The sequence below is a fragment of the Pongo abelii genome, chromosome 3 (assembly GCF_028885655.2).
Source record: "Pongo abelii isolate AG06213 chromosome 3, NHGRI_mPonAbe1-v2.0_pri, whole genome shotgun sequence".
Taxonomy (NCBI): domain Eukaryota; kingdom Metazoa; phylum Chordata; class Mammalia; order Primates; family Hominidae; genus Pongo; species Pongo abelii.
The window spans coordinates 22,925,445-22,949,971 of record NC_071988.2 but is presented as its reverse complement, the minus strand read 5'-3'; the positions used below and the strand labels follow the sequence as shown (position 1 = coordinate 22,949,971).

The 24,527-nt window shown below is 37.2% G+C and overlaps 1 protein-coding gene across 6 annotated transcripts in view; it reads left to right on the top strand.

The window, feature by feature from the left end:
• PPARGC1A (PPARG coactivator 1 alpha) overlaps positions 1 to 24,527 on the top strand; it is a 681,503-nt gene that overhangs the window by 635,100 nt on the left and 21,876 nt on the right. For all 6 annotated transcript variants that reach the window (XM_024245518.3, XM_024245516.3, XM_063722653.1 and 3 more), the window contains 5 exon segments: positions 7,842 to 8,036; positions 10,015 to 10,137; positions 10,995 to 11,199; positions 15,099 to 15,144; positions 15,254 to 15,327. In XM_024245518.3, the coding sequence (XP_024101286.1) occupies positions 7,842 to 8,036; positions 10,015 to 10,137; positions 10,995 to 11,199; positions 15,099 to 15,144; positions 15,254 to 15,327 (643 nt within the window).

Here is a 24,527-nt window from a genome sequence, read left to right as displayed (position 1 = left end):
TTCGAGACTGTGCAATGCAGCCAGAGTTGAGTTGTTTCACTTGAGGACATGTAGCTAGCTGGTGGTGGAAATGGATCTAGGATTAATTCTCCTGACTTCCAGTCTGGATTTCTTCCCACAGTGCCCAGTTTCTCTTTTAGTTTAAACTTGAGAACAAATAGAATGCCTTGCTTGCTCTTTTCAGGCCTATTAAGTCTCCAGTTTGATGGCACAACTCAGTTCCTTCCTCTTCCCATTGTGAGAAATAGGCATGACCCCCACAACCTCCCCGAACCTTTTTCCCCTTTCCCCTGAAATAGCTAATTTTGCATATATTAACCAGGAATTTTTAGGACTTTCTGTTGAACTTCTGTATTTATACTTTTGGCTCTTATAACCTCTACAGAATACTGAATTTCACGTGTACAGTACATATTTATTAACTCATGAATGTGTGATAGAAGCAAATCAATTAGAATGTAGTCTAAGTACAGATGTGAATATATGTTTTATGCCTGCTTAAATAGGAATATGTGTATTAATTGGAATTAAATGTATTCCCATGGGTCTAATTATGTCTGTGAATTCTTCAATTTTGTTTATATTTTATTTCCACTTGATTCTTATTTTATTTTTACAGGAATTAGCCCTGGTTTTTGATTGTTGCTTTCCTCAGTTAGAGTGGTTAACTGAGAGGAACAATGTATGTACAGATTATACATTTTTTTATAGTCAACTACAATTGAATATCAGAGAATGCACTCAAGGCATTGAGATATATATATGCATTAGATTCTGTTTTAAATATGTGTGCTTGAGATATAAACTTGTGGGTGTGATATGGACAGACACATTTACACACGTGGTATTTCAAGTAGCCTGTATGCCGATGGGGATTTACTCAGACAGTGAAATTAAAATTTATGTTATTTCTACCAGCCCACAAATTCCAGCAAATTTGGCATCCAACAGGGCAAAATAGATTGTCACATAATGTGCTTATCTCTCATGGGAATAAAATAAGAATAAACTAACTCTCAGGGCATATGTAAGAAATGAATGGACAAAAAGCATTTTATAATGTGTTATGTAATGTAAGGTGATATTTATTGTCTTGATTTTTTTATTGCACACATATGCTTGAGATTTATTTTCTTTTTCCCCGCCTTCCAGTGCCCATACCTTATTCTCAGCCCTGTATTTCATATGACAAACAGAAAGTAATTGGGTCATTTTAAGGACTCCTCCTTTGAGTGAGATAGGAGCTAGGAACTTCTCAGTCATTACATGTGGGAGTCCGCCCACTTTTGGTTGGGTGTGTGAGAAAGGGGCAGATATACTGTCAGTGCCCACACTTGGGTATAAAAGAAGCAAAAACAAAACCCACAGTGGATTGCAGAGATTTTAGAGGAGAAAGATAAGGAAGAGGGAAAAAATCAATTGTTTGAATGTGGGTATTCAAAATATTTAACAACCTATAAGCCAAGGCTCAGACCACTTTAAGTAGACACATGCAGTGAAGTGGTGTCTGTTCTGATTAGAACGGGTTAAAGAAAAAAGCTAAAAACCTCAAATCCTATTCCGGTAGTCGACTCTGGATTGTTATTTTTAAATTTTATTGCAGGAAAAAAACTTAGTTTTCTTTAAATTTTGACTTTACTTTCTTATAAATATTGAATCAAATTTTATGCATTAGAACCAAAATCTGTACATTTCTGCAAATGTTTTTTGCTGATCCATGCAGGAAACAGGTACAGGGTTTTATCTATGGGGATTCAAGAAAGGGACACACCTCTGACCCACTGTATTTCTTATTTGAGCTCCTGAATCTATTATAAAAGTTGCTTTCCCATGTAGTTATTTGAACTCCTGGTGGGGCCTAGTGGAACCAATAATCCAAAGTAGTGGATAATCCAAGAATGTCATTTATATTTGGCTTTGGAATACATTACCAGATGTTACTCTAGCAGATTTCCTTTCCTAATTAGGCCTCACTTAAAGTAGGAGTTAATTTTGTCTTCATTAGCTGTTTCCAAGTCAGCAGGATGGGGCAAGGAGGAAGCCTGGGGCATGCTGGGTATTTGGGGGGAGTTGGCCCAGTGCTAAACGTCTGTGGTAGATCCTGTTCAAAGAATAAAATTCAAACACAGATAATCAAGTTGATGGGAATATACACTGGAAATGTTTATGAACACCTTCTTGAAGAATTCTCAGGCCTTTGTCCACTCTTTTTTTTTCTATTAATCGTGAGTGCAAAAAAATTCCATAATAGGAATTAGGCAAATAATCACATTAAATTTTGTATAAAAAAATATTAGAGGCTCAGAGAGGTTAAGTCACCTCTCACACAGATTGATCTCTAAGTACACAGTACCTAAGATACTGAAACTGATTAATGAATGATAAGAAGACCCCACTGTTTCCTTCTTATTGATGATTTGAATAATGAGGAAGCAAGAATTCTTCTGGCCTAATTCACATTAAGAGAGCCAAGATAATGAAGCTGTGATTAAATGGCTATTAAACTATTTTTATCAAACAGAGATCAAGCAAGTGTGAGAATCTGGGGACACAGAGTGTAATTGCAATCCTACAAGATGCAGAAAAAATTACTAACATAAGCAGGGCATGGTCCTTTCATAATAGCTTGCATTTAGAAGTCTTTGGGATACCACATGCAGTATTCACTCTGCATTTCTCCCTTCAGGTGGCAGTTAGCATCTCAGAGTCCCTCCTCTCCTCCTTAATTTAGTGGATTTATTGACCCTCTGTGTGCAGTTGGGTGAATTGAATGCACTGTCTGCCACACCATGTATAACCAGTTGGAAGATACTTTTGCCAACTGTGCATAAAGGAAGAAGACCCAAATATTGCAAACTGGGTTCAGAATTTTAATGTAGAGGTGCCCCTGGCTACCTGAAGGGCCAGAACCTATCTTCTTTCAACTATGCCTTTTAAATTATGTCAGACTAGTACAGGTCATAGAGGGACTCAGCTGTCCCAAAGAGCAGAGATAAACCTTCTCATTTTGTTGACTGTTCTAAACTATCATTTATTAACGACATGGTAACACTTAGGAATTGTTGCAGATTCTAAATTTTGGGTTGTTAGTGTAAATGCATGTGTATCATCTGTCACTGGAAATTCTTTATACTGTGAGTGAGTTTTTGTTGATGTGCCGTCTTTCTTCCTAGAGCGCCCTTGGAGAATAAGGTGTTATAGTCACACAGACCTTTATTTAGGTCGGAAGAATTGCATTGTGTAAGGAGAACCCAAGGTTGACACCCACCATGGGAAATGCTGTTTGATAGCCACAGAGCTCAACTGTGGAAATGCCCGTTGGCCTGTTTTCTACCTTTCCTTCCGCCTCTGCTGCCAGCTCCAAGGCTGAGCTTAGTTTGTGCAGCTGTAGATCACTATCTAATTGGTGACCTGCTCTTTCTTCCTCCCTACTCTGCATTTTCTTTTCTTTTTTTCTCAACTCGGATGGAGCTAAGACATATATTTTTTGTAAAATAGTATTTTCAAACAATTAGAAAGCATTTTGTAAAATAGTATTTCAAACAAATAGAGAGCCGAGTCTTTGAAAGGTTATCTTGCAATGTCAGTGCAGTGACTAATGTGTTTCTATACCCTGTCACCTGTGAACAGACATGTGTGAGTAGGCCAGTGTGCTTCATCTGCGGTGACTTTGATTTATTTGCTCTGTAAATTGGGACCAAAGCAATAATGGGAAGTGACATTAATTGTTTAACAGAGTCCTCTTTGTCACATCCATTGCCTTCTCTGGGGTGTTTGATTGTTGAAACTCATGCTAAACTAATTGAATTTGCCACAGTGAGGGGCAATATCCACTCAACATTATATAAACACAAAGTGTCATCAGCAAAGAGCAAGTTTTCTTCCCGGTTTTCTATGATTAAAGAAAACAGAGACAATTTGAAACAATAACATTTTTTTCCTTCCTTAATTCACTAAAAAATTTACTAAAATAAATGGTCTTGGAGCACCTCTGTGAGTCACCCACATACAGCGATAATAACAATAATATTGAATAATCATTTATAATGGATACAGACTGTAAATAATCATAACAGCCCTATGGTAGATACTGGTTGAATAGTAGCCCTTACTACCCACATACTCCAACACACACACACACACACACACACACACAAGCCGCCATGCTAATCTCCTGTCTTACAAATTCTCCCCTCTCATTGTGTTTCCAGTAGAGAGAGGAATTAAAATAGTTGGTGGTTTAATCAGATCTTATAAATTAATTATGACATTATCAAGCTCAAATATTTTTGCCTTTGTATTTGTTATACATTCTCCCAGACTTATTAAAGAAATTGGAGAAAACTGGTTGATTTAAGTGTTCTTTGTCATTTTAACTTGATTGGAATTATTGTAGTTTGTTTACACTAGGGATAGAGCTAAGGCGCTATTGTATTATGTGATTGAAAGCAAATAACGGCTTGTAGTATTGCTGGAAAGAAAAACACAAAATTTAAATCATAGTAAACAAAATTATCCATTTATTGGTAAATATTCTTAACTCTTTTTCTTGAACTATTTTTGAACATCAATGAAATAAGCCTTTTTGAAAAATGGGATACTTGGAAAAATGCCCAATTTACTGAAAGTGTGTATATGTGTCTGTGTGTGCATGTGTATTTGATGTATTTTCTAAAATTATTAGATAATATGGAGATAGTTATAATAATGTAAATCTCATGACTTTGAGATGATTTTTTAAATACATGTATTTCATTTAAATATAATTGTATTCAGAACAGTTAAATAACCTCAATTTAATTTTTGTATGTGGGGGAATCAAAGAAGGGAGTTATTGAAATCTTTGGATACCAGATTATGATCCTGGGTGGAAAATAAGGAATATCATTTCAGTCTATTTAATATTAGAATTACATATACAGGGTCCTTTCAAAGGCATATTGAAAGAAGGTAGATTGAAGAATCTACCTGAGGGCCTGAGGGTATTCAATAAGTTTCAGTTATTGGCTTGTGCAGTTTGGATTTTAACAATTGGTCAGTTTATGGAAGTAGGTGGCACCATTTTGAAGTTAACAGTTACCCCTTCTGATTAGGATTTGCCTCCTGAATTAGAGGTTTGGTTTTTTTTTGAGACAGAGTCTCCCTCTGTCACCCATACTGGAGTGCAGTGGCGTGATCTTGGCTCACTGCAACCTCAGCCTCCTGGGTTCAAGCAATTCTCTTGCCTCAGCCTCCTGAGTAGCTGGGATTACAGGTATGTGCTACCACACCTGGCTAATTTATATATATGTATATATATTTTTTTTTTTTTTTTGAGACAGAGTCTCACTCTGTCGCCCAGGCTGGAGTGCAGTGGCAAGATCTCGACTCTCTGCAAGCTCCACCACCCGGGTTCACACCATTCTCCTGCCTCAGCCTCCCGAGTAGCTGGGACTACAGGCGCCCGCCACCATGCCTGGCTAATTTTTTTGTATTTTTAGTAGAGACAGGGTTTCACCGTGTTAGCCAGGATGGTCTTGATCTCCTGACCTAGTGATCCACCGGCCTCAGCCTACCAAAGTGCTGGGATTATAGGCGTGAGCCACCGTGCCCAGCCAATTTTTATATTTTTAATAGAGACGAGGTTTCACCACATTGGCCAGGCTGGCCTTGAACTCCTGACCTCAAGTGATCTTCCTGCCTTGGCCTCTCAAAGTGCTAGGATTACAGGCATGAGCCACCGTGCCCTGCACGTGCATTAAAGTTTTAAACTTCATACACACCACACTGCACCCAAACTCAAATCCAGGGACATGAGAGGGATGCATTATGCAAATTAAAAAAATGCCAATTAAAGTCCCTGGGGAGTACAAATGGCTCTTCTTGGCCTCTTGAATCCAAAAGAAGTCCTTAGTTTTACTCCTGGATGGAGGCTGATCAGGAATTAAGGAAAACAATTTTTATGTGAAAATAGAGTGCATACGTGATAAAGGCCTGCCTAATTTCTCTAGTAATACAATTTGATTTTCTGATTAGCTGTCTTATTCTGTGATTCTTGTAATTTTGTCAGGTCAATTAACTGGAGTTCAGTGCTAGAGAGAAAGGAAGTGTGGGTACTGCTAGCTTCATTAGATGTCAGCAGCTTAGGTGCATTTTCTAATAAAATCTGTGTGGGATAATTTAGCCCATATTGTTAATGTCATAGCATACAGAACTTTAAAAAGAAGACTTTGGAAGCAGGTCAGATTGAACAAACAATGTAAAGTGCTAAAAGAAGGAAAAGAAAATGGTCCAGAAGATATTGTTGGCAATAAATGCAGATCAATGAATTATTTAGCAAGTCATCATTGATTAGCTATGCCATGTGCCCAGTGTTGGTACTGGTTGTCCACGTGCATAGAATATCACACATTGCCTTGTTAACAAGGTACATGTTTGGAAGTACTTGAACATTTTATACAGAGTACTGAAATAAATATTATATTTTATAATGAATTGCTTACAGGTTCTTCCCTTCCACAGTAGCGTTATTAGAGGGACAGATTTTGTCTTGTTTCTCTTTGTATCTCCCACACTTCAGATGTCCCTGGCACAGAGTAGATGTTCAAAAATGTTTAAGTGAATGATTGAAGATTAGCTTTCTAAGAGTGTGTTGGTGGGAATGAATCAAAAACAAGGTAGAATATATTTGCAGGAGCCCCTATTAGAAATAATAGTGCACTGGGGCCGGGCGCAGCGGCTCACGCCTGTAATCCCAGCACTTTGGGAGGCCGAGGCAGGTGGATCACGAGGTCAGGAGATCGAGACCATCCTGGCTAACACGGTGAAACCCCGTCTCTACTAAAAATACAAAAAAATTAGCCGGGCGTGGTGGCAGGCGCCTGTAGTCCCAGCTACTCGGGAGGCTGAGGCAGGAGAATGGCGTGAACCTGGGAGGCGGAGCTTGCAGTGAGCCGAGATCATGCCACTGCACTCCAGCCTGGGTGATAAAGCAAGACTCCGTCTCAAAAAAAAAAAAAAAGAAATAATAGCGCACTGGAATAGTACCCTGGCCACAAGAAATAAATGCATTTAAGAAACATTACAAAGTAAGACTTTATTCAGTGACTGATCAGAGAAAGAAGAGTAAAAATAAGTCCAGAGTTTGGGTATGAAGAATTGTTATCCAAACTAAAGAAGTCAAAAGAAATAGCAGTTTTGTTGTGAAAGGTATACAGTTTGGATTTGGGGGATGAGGGAGCTATTATGAAGTAGAAGTGTCCAGTAGGCAGTTTGAGATTTATGACTAAAGTTGGGAGAGATGTCAGGGAGCAAAATAAATAAATGATTTTGGAGTGTTCAGTGATGAGACTATAATTGAAACCATGAAAGTGTATAGTTGCTTTCAGTATAGTTCCACTTTCTGGTGTTGTTCAAATAGAGAGCTGTCTAGACAGTTTGGGGGGTATGCTGTATAGGAGATTCAAACACTATATCTGAAAATGAAATTGATGATGGTTAAAATTCTCTCAAGCTCCAAGATTCTCTAAATCTTTTCTTTTAGTCAGGGAAAGAAAACATGAGCAAGTGGAAAGCACTTCTGTGACCAAGAAGAATTGTATACACCAGTTTTAGCACTGACATAACAAATTGATAAATTGGGCAGCTCAACCGTCAGAGATTAGTAGAGTAGAGGTATTCATTAATTGTGTCATTTGGACCAAAACATGAATTTGGAGTTTGAGAAAGACATGATCTTTGTGTTCTGGAATGGGCATTCTAGATTTCACATATGGTTCACTCATTTGGTCAAACACGTTGATGCATAGTGTTATCTGCCTCCCTGTGTCAACTCACATCTCTGTTTTTTTCTGTTTCTGTAGAAGATAGATGAAGAGAATGAGGCAAACTTGCTAGCAGTCCTCACAGAGACACTGGACAGTCTCCCTGTGGATGAAGACGGATTGCCCTCATTTGATGCGCTGACAGATGGAGACGTGACCACTGACAATGAGGCTAGTCCTTCCTCCATGCCTGACGGCACCCCTCCACCCCAGGAGGCAGAAGAGCCGTCTCTAGTAAGAACCCTTCCTACTGTTTAGCAGGAATTGGAGTTGCCTCTGGCTACCCGCTGCATGGGTATGATGTAGTCACAATAAGGTTTGGATTTTTTCATTTAGAATGATGCCAAAGCAATCCCCAAGCACACTCAGAGTTGCAAATTGTGTGATTCTCTGTTTAAAAGTGTTGATAATACACATCTTCGTGCAGTCTTATTGCAGTATTTTTTTTTTACTATCTTTTGCTGTTATGTGTGTGTATTTTTCTATCTTAGTATTATTTATGTTCATGATGAAAACTTAGACAATGTTGACAACTAAAAAGAAAAGACTAAAAATTTCACCTGTGATTTCAAATAACCTCTCATATAAAAATGATTGCAATATCCTTTTAAGATGTATCATGAACATATTGGTTCAAATTTAAATACATGCATAATTTTTAATGGTTGCATAGTATTTTATTGTATGGAAATATTCTAATATATTTTGCAATCTTTTATGGGTGGATATTTAGTTTTTTCTTCTATTTTTCACTATTTCAAACTGTATACTAATTGACATATTTGCATTTTTATTCTTATACATACAATCCTAGAGATAGAATTGGTGGATCAACGAATATGCAATGTTTTAAGACTTTGGATCCATATTTCTTATGAAGATTGAAAAACTATGGCACGTTTGCCACCGAAGTTACTTAAATTTATGGTAGACAATGAAGACTGAATTTGTTGGAAATGAAGAGAGAATTTTCTGTTCAATGCAGTGCTTGACCAGAGTTTTATTAGTTCTAAGATACAGTTTACCTTCTCATCTATGATAGCCATTTGTCATTTGCTATAAATCTGATATAAGGGCATGCTGTGTAAATTGTGGGATGCCATGATCCTCCAGACTCTAATATCGTGTTTGGCATGCCATTTAGAGGTTGTTACTCTCCTATCGCTAAGTTTTTGAATGTTAAAAATACTCTATGCAAATATATGGAGGCCCTACTTAGAGTCCATTGGATTTTGAGGTTTCTGATATAGAGAATATCTCATAAGTAATTGTTATTTATTATCCAATTTCTCCATTTTTTAGTGTCATTGGCTTTGCTCCCTAGTACCCTGATTTCTTTCCATTGATATCAGATTGTTTTCATCTATTCAATTTGTTCATTTGGGAAGAGCAGTTGACTCAGAGACATACTGTATGTCAGGACAGGGAAGTCCTTGAGGGTCATCCAGTGAAATGAAGAAACAAGAGGTCAGGAGACAGCAAATGCTTTGCCTGTGTCAGAACCCACATCTCCTGATCCACAGGCCAGGACTGTACTTACAGATCCTTTTTTTCTTTTCTAAAATCAGTGATAGTCATTCTTTTATTCCAGTCATTCTTTGAATCAGTAATTTCATATACCAGGCTATGAAACACGGTTCAAAGCATCACAAAATCTTTCATTTGTTGCCACTTGACGTATTTGGGTTTTTGGAAAAAAATGTGTATCTATTCTCCCCCACCCCCCACACTCCACTCCCATGTCTTCATTTAGCAAGGCAGCTTTTCTCACCTAGTAGTGATTTGGAAATTATTTTAGAAAGATGTTTTTTGCTTTATTTGTTCAAAAAAAATACATAGACAACACCAAGTCCAATTTATTCAGTAATCCCTTATGGCTGGAAATTTTGAGATTTTCCTTCTATTTTTCACTATTATTACTTGTATAATAATTGGCATACTTGCATTTTTGTTCTTATGCATACAATTCTGGAAATTGAATTGGAAGGAAAGGAAATATTTTCATAGTTGGTAGTGTAATGCCAAACTTTTTTCTACTCTTTAAATATCATATTTCCTGGAGCACTATTGCACTAAGGTGTGACATAAATAAAGTGATAGAATTAACTATTATAATTATAATAAATTACATTTAAAATTTCAATAACTTATTCCAGTGCTTAAAAGATGCATAACTTTACTTGCTTTTCCCTTTCCCTGATAATGTTTCTAGCTTAAGAAGCTCTTACTGGCACCAGCCAACACTCAGCTAAGTTACAATGAATGCAGTGGTCTCAGTACCCAGAACCATGCAAATCACAATCACAGGATCAGAACAAACCCTGCAATTGTTAAGGTACAAATGTAAATTTTTTAATACAGGGGGGAAGTACCGAAGGATTTTGGCTTGAAGCAGTAAAACAAATAAGTTTGTAGGTATTAATTCAGTTGGGACCCTGAAGCTGCCTCATAATGATGAAACAGATTATGAATGGGATTCCGTAAACAGCGCTTGAGCTACTTTAAACTAGGCAGAGTTCATTTACGCATTGTCTTTGGGTGTTTGGAATGGAAGTGCCACTGTCTGTTAGTTCTTGCCCACGTTATTGTTACCTGCAGCATTGTGGGCCACAGTAAAATTTGCTGATAAGCTGGTATCATCTGAGTGGCTTTAAGATGCAGAATTGCTGTTTTGCTAGCTGTCTAACCTGAGAAAGATTGCTTTTGGAATCACCACAAAACATCTATCTCTGCCATTAATTGGATGGAATGCTGGCAATGCCATAATTCAGCTAGTGGGCTGTATTAAACAATGTTTGTCTTGCCATTCACTGTGAGTGAAAACGGAGCATTAAGGGGTACTTAAGAGAGTTGTGAGTACTGGGCGTCAGCAATCAGTGGCAAATTAAGGTTTAAGCCAGCTTACTTTTTTTTATTCACAATAAAGGCGCTGTAGGGTCTTGTTAGTTACATGTTGCTGAGTAGAAACGTTGAAATGTAGGAGAAATAAAATAAAAAGCTGCATAAATGTCATTTAGGAATTTTAAATGTAATTTTCTTTCCTTGTTCTGCAAACAATTATTCACAGCTCATAGATCTAGTACACTTAGACTGAACACTTCATTGAAAAATCCCATCTCTTCAGAAAACCTATATGCATTCTGATAAGATTCAGTTGACTAATTTTAGCTTTCTTTATGCCTTGTTTTTAAGACTGAGAATTCATGGAGCAATAAAGCGAAGAGTATTTGTCAACAGCAAAAGCCACAAAGACGTCCCTGCTCAGAGCTTCTCAAATATCTGACCACAAACGATGACCCTCCTCACACCAAACCCACAGAAAACAGAAACAGCAGCAGAGACAAATGCACCTCCAAAAAGAAGTCCCATACACAATCGCAGTCACAACATTTACAAGGTAGGCTGGGGACCAAAACGAGCTGTTGGTGAGGGCACTGGAAGCAAAGAAAGCACACGCAAGGTCTGAGAACACACCAACTTCTTGCTTCCATCCCATCAGCGTCACTCTGTGGAAAGAGAATTCAGCACTTATAGAGCAGGGGAAGAAACCTTTCTTTGGACACAGGTTAAACATATTCTATTCAGCTGCTAGGCAGTCTAATTCACAAGCACCAAAAGACTCCTGAAATGTTAGCCAGGTGGGGAGGAATTGCAACATCACATGAGGTTTATATGAATCTCTGAATTGCTGAGATAATTGAGGTTATGAACAAGCTGGGCTAACCAATTCATTATAGAGCTTTTATTTTTTCCCTTCCAGTAATGGAAAAAATGAGCCACCAGTGATTTGTTATATACACCTTAAGAAGTAGTAAATAGTGTTTATGCAGCCTCTCTTGATTACTAAGTACATTCCTTTTCTAATTCTTCTTGTTCTTTCTTCTTCTTTCTCCCTCTTCTTCTTTCTCCTTCTTTCTCCCTCTTCTTCTTTCTCCTTCTCCTCCTTCACCTCCTGCTTCTCCCCTTCCTCTTCTTCTTCCTCTTCCACTCCTTCTTCCCCTTCTCCTTTTCTACAACCACATGCTATGCTCACAGATTTTATTCTGTAAATAAAGATTTGAAAATTCCTGATCATTTTCTTCCTATTTAAGAAAGTGCCTAGATTAAACTAAACATCTGGGTTGATTTTTATTATCACCATATATTGCCAAAGAAGGCTGATGTTTCTGAGGCAGATCCTGGTGATTTGGGGAAAACCTCTCTTGGCAGAGATACAATTTTCTGTCTTTTTGGCTCCTCCTTCTCAAAATGTCGTGGTCTTAGAAGCCCAAAGACCCCTTGAAATGGGCAGTTGATTTAAAACATGCCAGCTTCTACTTTAACCTTGTGGTGGAAGTAGGCATATTAGAACACACCAATTATAAACATACACCTCTTTTTTTTTTCACTTTCATTTTCCCAACTTTTCCTTTTAACTGCAGAGTGATAGCCAGTGATCTGTGCTTTGAACCATGATTAATTCGTGTAGGTATGCTGTTATTGCTGCTGATTCAATACGCTTTTCTTCCCCAGTGTTTTGAATTTTCTTCCCTCTTCTGTACCTCAGTATTAGCCCAGGATTTTCAGAAGCCTTCCTTTAATATTTTAAATTGGCTTTCCATTAGGTTTTCCCTGGTAGATATCTCAAATCCACTGCCCATCACTTTCTGTCAGTTTGGGAAAATATATGTAGTGAAAGGGACCACATTCTCATTTCTCCAGCTGGATCTTCCTCATAAGCACTACAACTGTTTTTCCTGGAGCAGAACCACTGTGCCATAGGCCTTGTTGGTCATGAAGGCCTCAGGTGAGGGGAAGCAGATGAGCTCGCTCTAGTGAGTGAACAAATGAATTCACCGGGCTACTCCTCACCCTGTCCTGGTCATGCATGCATTTTCTGGGGCCAAATTTAAAGTGCTTGTAATATGTGACCTATAAAAAAAGTAAACTTTTACAAATCATGACAATGAAGAATTAAATAGGCCTTTGGAGGAAATTTTCTTTAGATGAGACTGGCTGTATATGGTGTATATCTGTGGCAAGGCACAAAAGGCTCACCCCAGAACAAAACCTGTTGACAAACAGACAAAATCCTTTAGTTATGAAAGGCTTAAAAGAAATGAAACATGGCTGACAAGTAAGAACTAATAAATGCTCAACTTCAGTGATTATTTGAATTATTATTCAGAATTAAAATGTGGAATATACATGAACAATTAGAGATAACTAGGAGGATCGATTGAAATTACCTTTCTTAAGGTGTTGTAATTTTTTCTCACTGAACATCACATATGATCTCCATAAAACATTTTGGAGTCAGGTTCTTTTCATTTCCTTAGGATGATTGTCTAGCCATGGTTGTGTGTTGATGTCTCATTTATTTGTTCATTTATTCATGCATTCATCCAAATACCACAATCTACATGAAAAAGACACATTTCTGACTTCAAGGATCTTACTACTCTCTGGTCTACCAGTCACTGGAACAGAGTGGATTAAACTCTCAATAAACCAAATCAATACTCCTCTAATGGTAGCATTAGAGAGTCCGGGTTTATTCAGGGATCGTATTCTGTATGTGGTTTGGGGACTGTCCCCTTCCTATGGCTCTCATTTCCTGTTTGCCTTTGGTCTCATTAACTATGACTGTTGCCATTTCCTCTCCTTGCATTGACTTTGGCCTTACCTGTACCCAATAATCAGAATTCGAGAGTCTTCCTTTGAGCATTTCAAATAGCCTATCCTACCTCTTGAAAACCAGAATTTCAGTGACTGATTTTTAATGTACATTTATCGTGTCATATAGCACATAGTACATAGTTAATATCTGGTTATATTTTCTATGGAACTTGTATGAATTATCCTAATTATTAGTTGAGTATCATAAAACTTGGTAAACTTTCTTCATAAATGGATTCTTTTTGAAAAACTTGTTACATTAGACATACTCAAAAATTAATGTAAAATCAGCTCATTTATCTGCATAAATGAAAAACTGAATCAATCAATGTATCTAATTTGTTGAAGATATCATGAGCTTCATATTTCTGGATGTATGATATACCATTCAACTGTGTAAATCTAAATCTATAAATTAAATATGCAAATACTATTTATCTAAGTAAAGTTTCCAATTTCAGGTTAATTTGGACATGAATAATATTTTCACATTTCAAAAAAATTAATTGCTGGGGTTGATTAATTTACTTTAAAGTCATTGAACGCAATTTCTTTTGACAATAGGATAAAGGAAACAGAATCTTGGCCAACTCCGTGAGTAACTATTTTATGGCCCTGGAAATATCACTTAGTATCATTGGGTCTCAGTTTCTTCAACCATAAGATAAGGAACTTTATTCTAAAGACCTTTTTGGTTTTGATGCTATGATTTTCATTACATAAATAACTATCACTTGACCTTTTGAAAGTAATTATTTTAATGAGAAAAAATTGACATAAACCTACATACACATAAGCATATGCTTATAGATAAGCATAGATATACATAATACATGAATGTACAGCCCAAGTATGCCTCTCATCATATTTTCCCCTCCTGCTGTTCAAAATACAAGATTGCCACAGAGAAGCAATGGAAATTTTGGGTGAGAAGATTCTTAATCCACCCTTCATTATTGGGAAATGCCTCCCATAGGAGGTAAGATTCAGAAAAGCACAAAAGGTGGTAGTTAGCCTCTTTGCAAGTCTACACACCTTTCAACTGATTAATGTGGTATTTTACTTTAGTTGTCTATCAGATTTGGGGATCTGAACCCCTTCTAAACCATCTGGATCAATGCCCACAATTTGCCATCATCTCTCAATTAATTTTCAGTGAGTAGAATAGTTACTGCATGAGCTTTGGCCTCATAGAAATAACCTATTATCAGGGCTAGATATAAAATTATACATTTTAGGAGTAAAATCAACTGAATATTCATAACGCTCTGTCGCCTTATAGTTGCTCTGCTGTTTTCTTGTCTAAACAAACCGTGTACTGTATTCCAAATTAAAACAGAAAACATTATTTCTCTCTGATGGTATGATGCAAATTTTGTATCTGTAACAGGGAGGGTTCATTTTTGGAAAAATTCTATTTTCATATGTGTTTTCGAATGGTAGTTTACTGATGCAAACGCTGTTTGGAATTTGTTTTAGCATAATGGACTTTTGTCTGACTTTGATTCAATATTCAGAGAATTCCTTAGTTTAGTCTTTCAGTTTTCTGGTTGTTTTTCCAGCTTGACTGTTGTGGAAAGAAAAGAAATCTAAAAGACACTCAATATTACATAATTAGTTTCTTTTTTTTTTCTTTAGCCAAACCAACAACTTTATCTCTTCCTCTGACCCCAGAGTCACCAAAGTAAGTATTAAGAAATGTAACCATTTTCTGAAAGGGAAGGGGGTTCTAATACATTTGGCTACAGCAACTCCATTTCAGTTTGTTTTTATAAATGTGCCATATCTTCCAGTGACCCCAAGGGTTCCCCATTTGAGAACAAGACTATTGAACGCACCTTAAGTGTGGAACTCTCTGGAACTGCAGGTAAGCCTTATATTTCACTTAGAACTTGTGTGTGTCTGTGTGTATATGTGTGTGTGTAATAAGATAATAGAGTGTACTATGTGGTTAATGAAATTAACAAAGAATACAAAATTGGATAAGAAGTTATCTGCAAATATTTCCAGTTATTTATTTTTCTTAAAAAAACTAATAAAAAATACTGAAGCGCTTAAAAAACTTAGACTAACTGAAGAGCTCTTAGGCAAACTTCTGAGTTGGTTGCAAATGGTGCCCTTGCACTAAGTGCTTTAAGTTTAGGTACTTGAACCCCACCAAAAAGTGAGTCTTGGGATGTCTAAACAAGAAATTCCTTGTCTCTGGCCATTGCTGATAAGGTTAAAGGAACAGTACATTAAACAAGATGCTTTCAACCAGAACTATGGTGCCTACATGCACCGTGGTCATTGTTGCTAGTTTAATTTCACACTTTGAGTTTGCTAAATTACCTTCTTATGAAAGGTCTAATGCATGATTGCATGACTTGGTCAAGCAGTAGAGTAGTTAATTTCATGGTGTAGTTATATAGTGTATGTGTGTGCAGATTCACACATATGTACCTGTATACATATCTTTATAGGCATGTACACATAGACACAAATCTTTACTTATAAGCATATACTTCACGTCATTTCTTAAATACATACATAACACTATTTCTTAAATACATTATAACTTACATATATGTTAGGAGTAGCTTTTGTGTATATATATTATATGCAATAGAGGCCTTCTTATCTGACCAGTGAGGACCAGCAATTGGTGGGTTTATTAAAAAAGTTGATTCAAGCTTATACTGTTTTATTTTACCTTTGCTTAAAACATAAAAATATACATTCAAATATTACAGTTTTGGTAGAAGATGGAGATCTTTACCTTCAGCTTATGTTTGCTATTTGGGGGTCTATCGAATCATCTTTCTTGTATAAACCACACTAATATATTATTATAAAATACATTTTATAGATGGTAGCCACTTTTTATTGCTTGCTCCTTGAAGGAAAAGATTAGAGACATTGGTATGGTAGTTTGAATTCTTCTAGATTTTTATAATTTTTCCAATATTTTCCAATTCCATCCATCCACAACTAATTTGATAACACTTCTTTTAGCAATGACCTTTTTTGAGTTTTTTTTTTTTACAGGAATATTTTTCCACACTCACATTACATTCATTTACAGATTTTACCATCTTACATAATTTCAATCACCAGTACAATGCACATTAACTATTTAGTCTATTGGGGTACTGAGACACATTGATAAGTAGCATGAAAGCAAATATTATTTATTGGATATGTTCCACCACCTTCTAACAAAGGTAGGCCCAGAAAGCAGTTTTTAGTTTGTTGAGTGTGATTGTAATAGCTGTACGGATATAAATTGGGGAAGCTGAAGTAAAGCCGAATTGCATTATGTAAGAGAAGGGATTTAGAGCTTTGGAAAGCAAGGAGATGAGGACTTGAAAGATGCTGAATGAGGCCAGAAGGTAAAGTTTGGAACCTTCCTGGAGAATAATGTAAAGAGGAGATTGAGGGAGATTTGTTTTTTCTCTAGAGATATTCTGGGCTTGAAATGCAATGCAACATATAATGTCTACAATTGTCATCTCCTCTAAAAATCTTCAGCAAAATTGGTTGCTTGGTAGTGTTTGAAGATTGTGACAAACACTAATTGTACCTAGAAAGAATCACAAAGGGAGAGAAAGAGTTATCAAAGGGAAAACACTGTAGCATAGCTTCAAGTTTAAAGACATTGATTGGCCAAAAGATTTTTTTAAAATGATAAAGGCAGTTAAAGGACTGACAGACATATTTAGGCAATACTATCATCCTAGTGAATGACAGAGGTGACCCATGGAAAGGAATGTGGAGGAAACTGAGCTCTCCATAGGCTAACCTGACTTGGAGAGCCTTCAGGGAAAACGACAACAAAAGAATGCACAGATTTTGAAGCATGGGGTGGAATGGAGAGAAGATGTTGATGGAGCAGAAGCAAGAAAGCAGGAAACCAAAGGGATGCTCAGATGACAATGAATTTGGCAAGGACTGTGAAATCAATAAGGAGCTACAAGATGGCACACACACTTTCCCTCCTGGATCTTTTGATTGCTAAGACTCTTTTCTACATCCTTGATCTCTTCTACACCTCAGTTTCCTTCCTTTCAAAGTAGTATTCATAACTACTGATCAAATTGTCTACTTAAAAGACTAAAATATAGATTGAAAAATAAAATTGCCAGTATGCAATCATTTTTGACACACAAAAATGGAATTTTATGTGGTTCGATCTGAAGTAAAACAGTTTATAAGCAGCAAAGCTTCAATTAAAAGTAGTATATCATGATTTTAAAGAGCAGATGGCATAGCTTGGTGAAGTTTACAAAACCTTGGCTTGGATGTTGGCAAACCCAAGTTTAAATTCTGAATGACCTCCCATCTAGTGTGTGGCCTTGGTCCATTTACTTAACCTCTGAAAGACTAGGATTCTTATGCATGATATGAAGATGGTAACAATACCTACATCTCACTGGGTCAGAGTGAGGATTAAATGAGATAAAACATGAGTGCCGCCTTATTATATAAGTACTCAATAAATATTAGATATTTAATTACTAATTCTGAGTTAACTTCATTTGCAGTGGTCATTGTACCTTACTTCTTATCTTTCCAATTTTTGACTGGCTTCACCTCTTCCCTTTTATTGCCCTTGCTGTGTATCCTCTTTGGCAATCTCATATATGAAGTTATTTATTCTTTTTCTGTGCCTCCCCCACCCCCCACTATTTTCACATCAAATTGAACAAATACTGCTTTTGGTGTAGGTATGGAATTTACCAAATCAAGGTAGAACACTCACTGATTTGAGATTCTCTCAGCAACAGCTACTTCTATGACTACAATTTCTGGCGATTAGGCACTCCCTAAATAGGCACTTTACATACAGTATCTTCCTTACTTTCTACCCATTTCATCGTTGAGGAAAGATTTATACGTTGACACAAGCTATATAATGGACCCTGGGTTCAAAGCAGGTCTGCTTGAAGAGAAATTATGTCTCTTTCCTGAAGTCTGAATTTTAAACATAGTAATTGACATATGTTATGTTAAATAGGCTTAATTGCACTTGCCAAGTGTCATTGATTGGTACTGTCTGCCAGGAGCATTGTGCTGAGAAAGATTCTAAGGCCAAGTCTGTGCTCACAGGGAATGTCATGATCAATTAGTGATGTCTGCCATAGGTGCAGCAGGTGGGTGGCAAGGGTAGAAACAGCATTTATATTGGTAGTTTGTTGATCCTTGGTCTACAGGCTTAATCGGTTTGATTGCAACAGCAGAAGTGACCCAAGCTTTGGCTCAGGCCTTCTGGTGTCTTCTTTTTCTTTGCCCTCACAAATTTTGGTGAAATTTTCCAAATGTTTAAGTGGAAATGTAAAGAGTCAACAAAATTCTAAGACCTCCAGAATAATGCCTCTGCCCCATCTGCAGTGTCTTTGGGAAACAGGAGGGATGAGATAGGAAGTTTGCTTTATTAGGTATTGCCAGCTGGTCTGACTTCTTTGTGATTGTCCTAAACTAGCTCATTTTGGCTGATAAAAAAAAACTCTTCTCTTTTACAGGTGTAAAAACTAATTTGATTTCAAAATAGCGGTTAGTAAAGCAAGATGAGAGAAAAGAGAATGCTCTTTTGGCAGAAGGCATTTAAATCTATTGCATATGGAGATTTTCAGAGTGCTACACTTTTTTGTTTCTGAAATGGGAATGGCAAAGCAATGTCAGCTCAACAAGGTGACGGTTTTAACCACAGACACGAAGGAATTTGGGTAGGGACCAAAGTGACTGACCCCAAAATTTTATGTATATGTATATATAGTTTTTATTTGTTATTACTGTAAACATTGTAACAGCAATAGAACTATTTTATAACTGATAAAGAAAATGAGAAGAGCAAAAAATATAATCAGATGTCATCACCCTAAAACAAGTAGGCCTTCATAATTTTTTCTCCATTGATATATGTTTTTCCACATTATTTTCATCAGAGGGGACATGTGATTTGATGTTATTTATTTTTTACTTAATTTTTTCTCTAGGCTTTAATCAGCAGTCATTCAAAGTGTACCTTAGTAGACTCACAATAAAAACAACAACAAAATACTCATTAACCAATTTGTAACTACCACTTTTATGTTGAATTTTACATTGCCTGTTTGGACTCTCAATTTAAAAGTTCATTTTGCTGGAAAAATGTACTGACAAACAGCATAAATATTGACAAATGGCTGTAGCCTTTTGGCATACATACTCCTTGTGTATGTGACATATCTTTGGGAAAGTGAACCAAAGTAAAATATGGGTACTTGTCGGTAGTTTTAAAAGGAAAACCATAGCATCAGAGAACTGGAAGGTGATTTTGACAGGCCACATAATCTATTCCTGTGCTTCAAGAATCTAAGAAAGGAAGACCCAACAAATTCTTTTTACAGCCCATTCCAATGCTTGGCTACTCTTACTGTCAGAGATTTCTTCCATATTTCAACCATATTCTTCATTTTCTATTTTCAATTTCATTCTTTTTGACCCAGTGTCTATAATGACAATTCCTTTATTCCTAATTTTTATTTTCTGGAAATGGTACCATCCTATTTCTTGTAAGCCAAGGATAGCAAAGGAATTTTCTCTCCCACATCAGCTTTGGGGTTTGGCAATAGCCACCTGAAATGCCAGGTTCCCCTTACTCATCCCCTATCCCAGCTCTGTGGGGAATTTACACAGGGGTCAATTAATGATATCTTCATCTTCCATGAGCAAGAGTTGGGGAATTAGGCTTATGTCATAGGAATGTTCTGAAGCTTTTCTCCAAGGCCAGTTTGTTACCCAGTAACCAAGGGTGATAGGAGAAATACTTAAAATGTACTGAAGGCAGGCCATTCCCAAATGGACTGTGGCCAGCCAGAGGACCAGCAGGGTCTGTTGGATAATCTTGGATAATCTTCTATGCCAAGTGTGAACACTTCGGTTGCTGGGTCTTGTGGAGCTCCAGTGAGTCTGGGGGAATAGGTGCAGAAGGAGAGAACACTAGAGCAGCTTTCATCAACTGAATATTTTAACAACTGCTGTAGAGGTAATGGTTGGTACTCAGTGAATATCAGCTTTCCCTCTGCACTCTTGACACCCACTCCAAATTCATGAGGCCTGAAATATGTGAGTAGGACAAGTCACACACCTCTCTTTGCTCAGTCTTCCTATTTTGGTGTGTTTTTAAGCAACTTAGAAACTCATCTCCTGATTTTTTTTCTTAAATACCTGAATTGGCATGCAACATATGCAAAATCCCAGTGTTAAACAAACTTGAAAGTAAGTTGCAGGTTTTACAGTAGATTCTGCAAAATGTTATAAACTACTAAAAAAAAAAAAAGATGTCATTGGTGAATAGCACATCACAAGAAACAGAGCCAGGGACTCACCATTTATCAGAGTGATTCAATTAAACAAACAAACCCAAAAGAAAACTCCTCCAAGAAAATCGTTTCGTAGCAATAATGAAAAACAAAACAAAACTTGTCTTTGCCTTTTTTTTTTTAAATAAAAGGGCTGTTTAAAAAGATGACTGTAGAGTACGTACCACTTCTCCCAGATTTGCTGTGCAGAAGTGCGTTAAGTGTGAGTGATGTAGAGGTGCTTGTTTATTATGGAGCACATTTCAATGCAGTAATCATAAATATTGCTAAGGTTGTGCTCTGTTGAAATATGACCTACATACTCTTGATTGTTTGTGTTATGTGATTTGTCTGACACCCATTACGTTCTGGGTAATAGCAGCCATTTGTTGCTCTGCACAGCAGGCTCTTTTGACAAAAGAAAATAGGCGGCAATAAAAAAGCTATAGTCTGAATTACATTCTGCACTGAGCTGCACTGCTGAGAGTTTGTGCAAGTGTGTTAACAATGCTCGGAACTGCCTCTTGTCAGCCTTCAGCCTGTAATGGCCATCTGTCCTCACATAAATCTGTCAAAACCTGCTAAGTTCAAGAGAGAGCACGGAATATACCTTGTACTGTCAACACCAAAATGTACACATTCCCCAGAAAATCAACACGCGGGAAATAATCCAGAGGTTATGGGAGGCATTAGCACTGTTGATTTGGGCTTGTGGCATGAAATCGAGAGTCCAGAGATTAGTGGGAAGATGAGCAAAGGTAGTGGCATCAAGGGATTGAGCACCGACCTCCCTCTTACTTCAGGGGGGAACGTTTTGGGTAGCGGAGGTGAGGCTAGAGAAATAACAACTAGTTCAGAGGCAGCAAGGGGTTGCCTGTCTCATCAGCAGCTCTGAAAAGTTTAACACTATATTAAAAGAAAGAAACATACTCCTTGCACCTTTGTTTTGTTTTGTTTGGCTTTGGGTCTCAACTGTATCTGGAGATAGGCTTTCCATTAGGGAGGCACTTGGTGATAGGAAATCTTGTCATCTGTGAGATTTCTCAATCTTGCTTTGAGATATTCTCTGGTTAGAGGTGTTTCAGTAAACAATGAAGGGTTTAGGGAATTAGCCAAATTATTTTTTTCTCTCCATCTACTCATTAATCTTGAAATATCTTCCATTCAATAAGCAAGTATTACCTATTTGTTTCAACAAATGGTGCCAGCAGAAATTTACAGCCCTGATATTTTTACTCACAGGGCATATTTGATGGTCTCTGGGTGTTTCCATCAATTTTAAGCATATATGCAGAAAAATATACTCATGTCAAATTTTAAAGAAGTGCCTTTATATTAAAATTGATTGTGAAGTCCCTGGAGGCTGAGTCCCTGAAATAGCAGTATCTGGTGTCATATCCAGCACATAGTAGGTGTTCAACGAATGTCTGTTCAATGGCCACAGGCTGTCTAATGTGTGACAGAGGTAGAAGGCTTTTTTAACTCAAAGAAAGTACAATCAAGGTGTCACCACTCCCCAGAGCAACTTGAGAACCAGTTATTTAAGCGATAATGAGCTTAGGTACTAGGACAAGAGTTTCAAATTTTCAAGACTCAGAAGGATTTCTATATTTGAAATCCCTAGATACCTGAGCTATTTTTAGAACCAGTCTCTCTTTAATAGTGGCCTAATTTGGCGTTCCTGAAGTTTAAGGTTTCTTTTTATAGATCTAAAATATCTGTCAAGATATGTATACCTGAGAGTACAAAGTGGCATGCGGCAGACACTCTAGGGTTGGGGTTCTCCAGATGTGGCCTGTGAAGCATCTCATTAAAAATGTTTACCCAGTTTCCCAAGTGGTTCTTGGGCTGCTGAAATGTGAGACCCATGACTAAAGGAGAATCTAGAAAAAATAAAATTAGTACAAAATAGTAATGTAACAAATGTGCCTAAGCAACATCCTGCAAAGTGCTTATAATTGATTTGGAAAGACAAGACATAATTCACATTCGAAAAGAGATAAGCAAAAATGTTTAGTAATATATGATTGGTATCAAGAGAGGGATGCTGACAGTAAATTACTAAAAAAGTAAAAATTACCCTAGCTTGGGGTGATCATGCAAAGATTTATGGAGCTGGATGTGAGGATGTTGAATGCCATTTCCTCCAATTCAAGGGCTATGTCATTGGACATATTTGATTGGTATTTACTCAGCAAAGAGAGATTATTTGTCATTATTTCTTTAAGTATCTTAGGCTCCTAGGAGGAATATTTGAGAGTGTGCTTTTTTTTTTTTTTTCCTTGCTGGGAATTGCAAGTGGTAATTGAAGGTAGCACGTAGAAGAAATCAGTATGCTTGAATAAGGCAGTGCAACTGGTAAATAAAACAAGTGAAAACGGAGAGAAAAGAAAAGATTGACCAAATAGGAATTTCTTAGATTGAGTAAAAGACATACTCATCTATGAGAGAGGAAACAAGAGTTGAGTGTGCCTCAGTGGCACAGATGTTTCATTCAGTCATGTAATCACTTCCTTTGCTACAGCAAAGAGAGGGGCAAAGAGCCATCCAAGAGCAGCTGTTAACAAAGGGAAGCCTTTTTGAGACTCAGGTGTGACCACGAATGGACTACAGTGTCCCATTCACTTTGTGTTTGCATTTCTCTATCTTTCTGAGATTTTCTGAGTTGGAACTCTGAAGTCAAACCACCTTGCATTTGTATGCCTTTTCTTCTGTCAGGGAGAATTAGCTTTGAATAATAAAAATTGCCAAATATTGGTGTAAAATATTTCACTTTAGAGAAAACATTCATTCTTTCCATTTCTTTATTATAAAGTAGGAGAGTGAGGCAGCATCTTTCTGTTCATATCAAAACTTCATGTGGCTTTCTGTGACCTACTTGGCTGTTGATATATGTGTGTGTGTATGTCTGGGTTTATTTTTTTTCCAGCAAGGTAGCATTTTTTTCCTTGAAACTTGCCTTAAGTCTATCCCTAGGCTTGTTAGCAGACTTGAAGTTATTTTTGCCGAATGGTATTCACCCCGCCTCCTAAATAGAAAATGTATTGTAAACTAAAATGCTCCCTTGTAAGGATAAAGTCATTTGAACTCCAGCCTGCCCTTCTTCAAAGTTCCTTGGACTCTGGAGCCACTTGACAATGGTTCTTCCTCGGCACAAACGGATGAGCAGGACTTATTTGGGGGAAAACTCAACAGAGGAAACTGCTACGCTTCACAGACTCTCCCACAGTGGTTTCTGATGAAATGTTCTGCCCTCCTATAGAAAAGCAGAAAAAGCAACAGCTGACGGCTGTTCCTCTTTCTTCCTTTTTATTTATTTAATTTTTAGCTGCTGAAGCTTGGCTGAGTTTCAATCCCTCAGTCTCATAACTCTCCCTTATGTTGTTCTCTATATAAGATGGTCGGCTGGCACTGCGATATTTAGTGTTACTGTTCACTTAGGTTTCTGTTGCAGAACCTTATTTTAGACGGAATGTATTAGTTATGCTTACAAGAATGTATTATACCTACATTAGCCATGGTTTACTAGGTTAATGAACTGTGGCGACAAAGAATCACTGCCGTTAAGTTGTAGAGTTGCTCTAGGTCCCTGCATTTGGCTGTCGTATTTCACTGAACTTACTTTGAAGTTGCTTATGTCACTCTCACCATTGCCCCATATTTCCTGTCATCCCATCTTTTTTTTTTTTTCTTTTAAGTTGCTTAATTCCTTGGCTCCAAGGGTAGATTATCTTGATTGGACAAA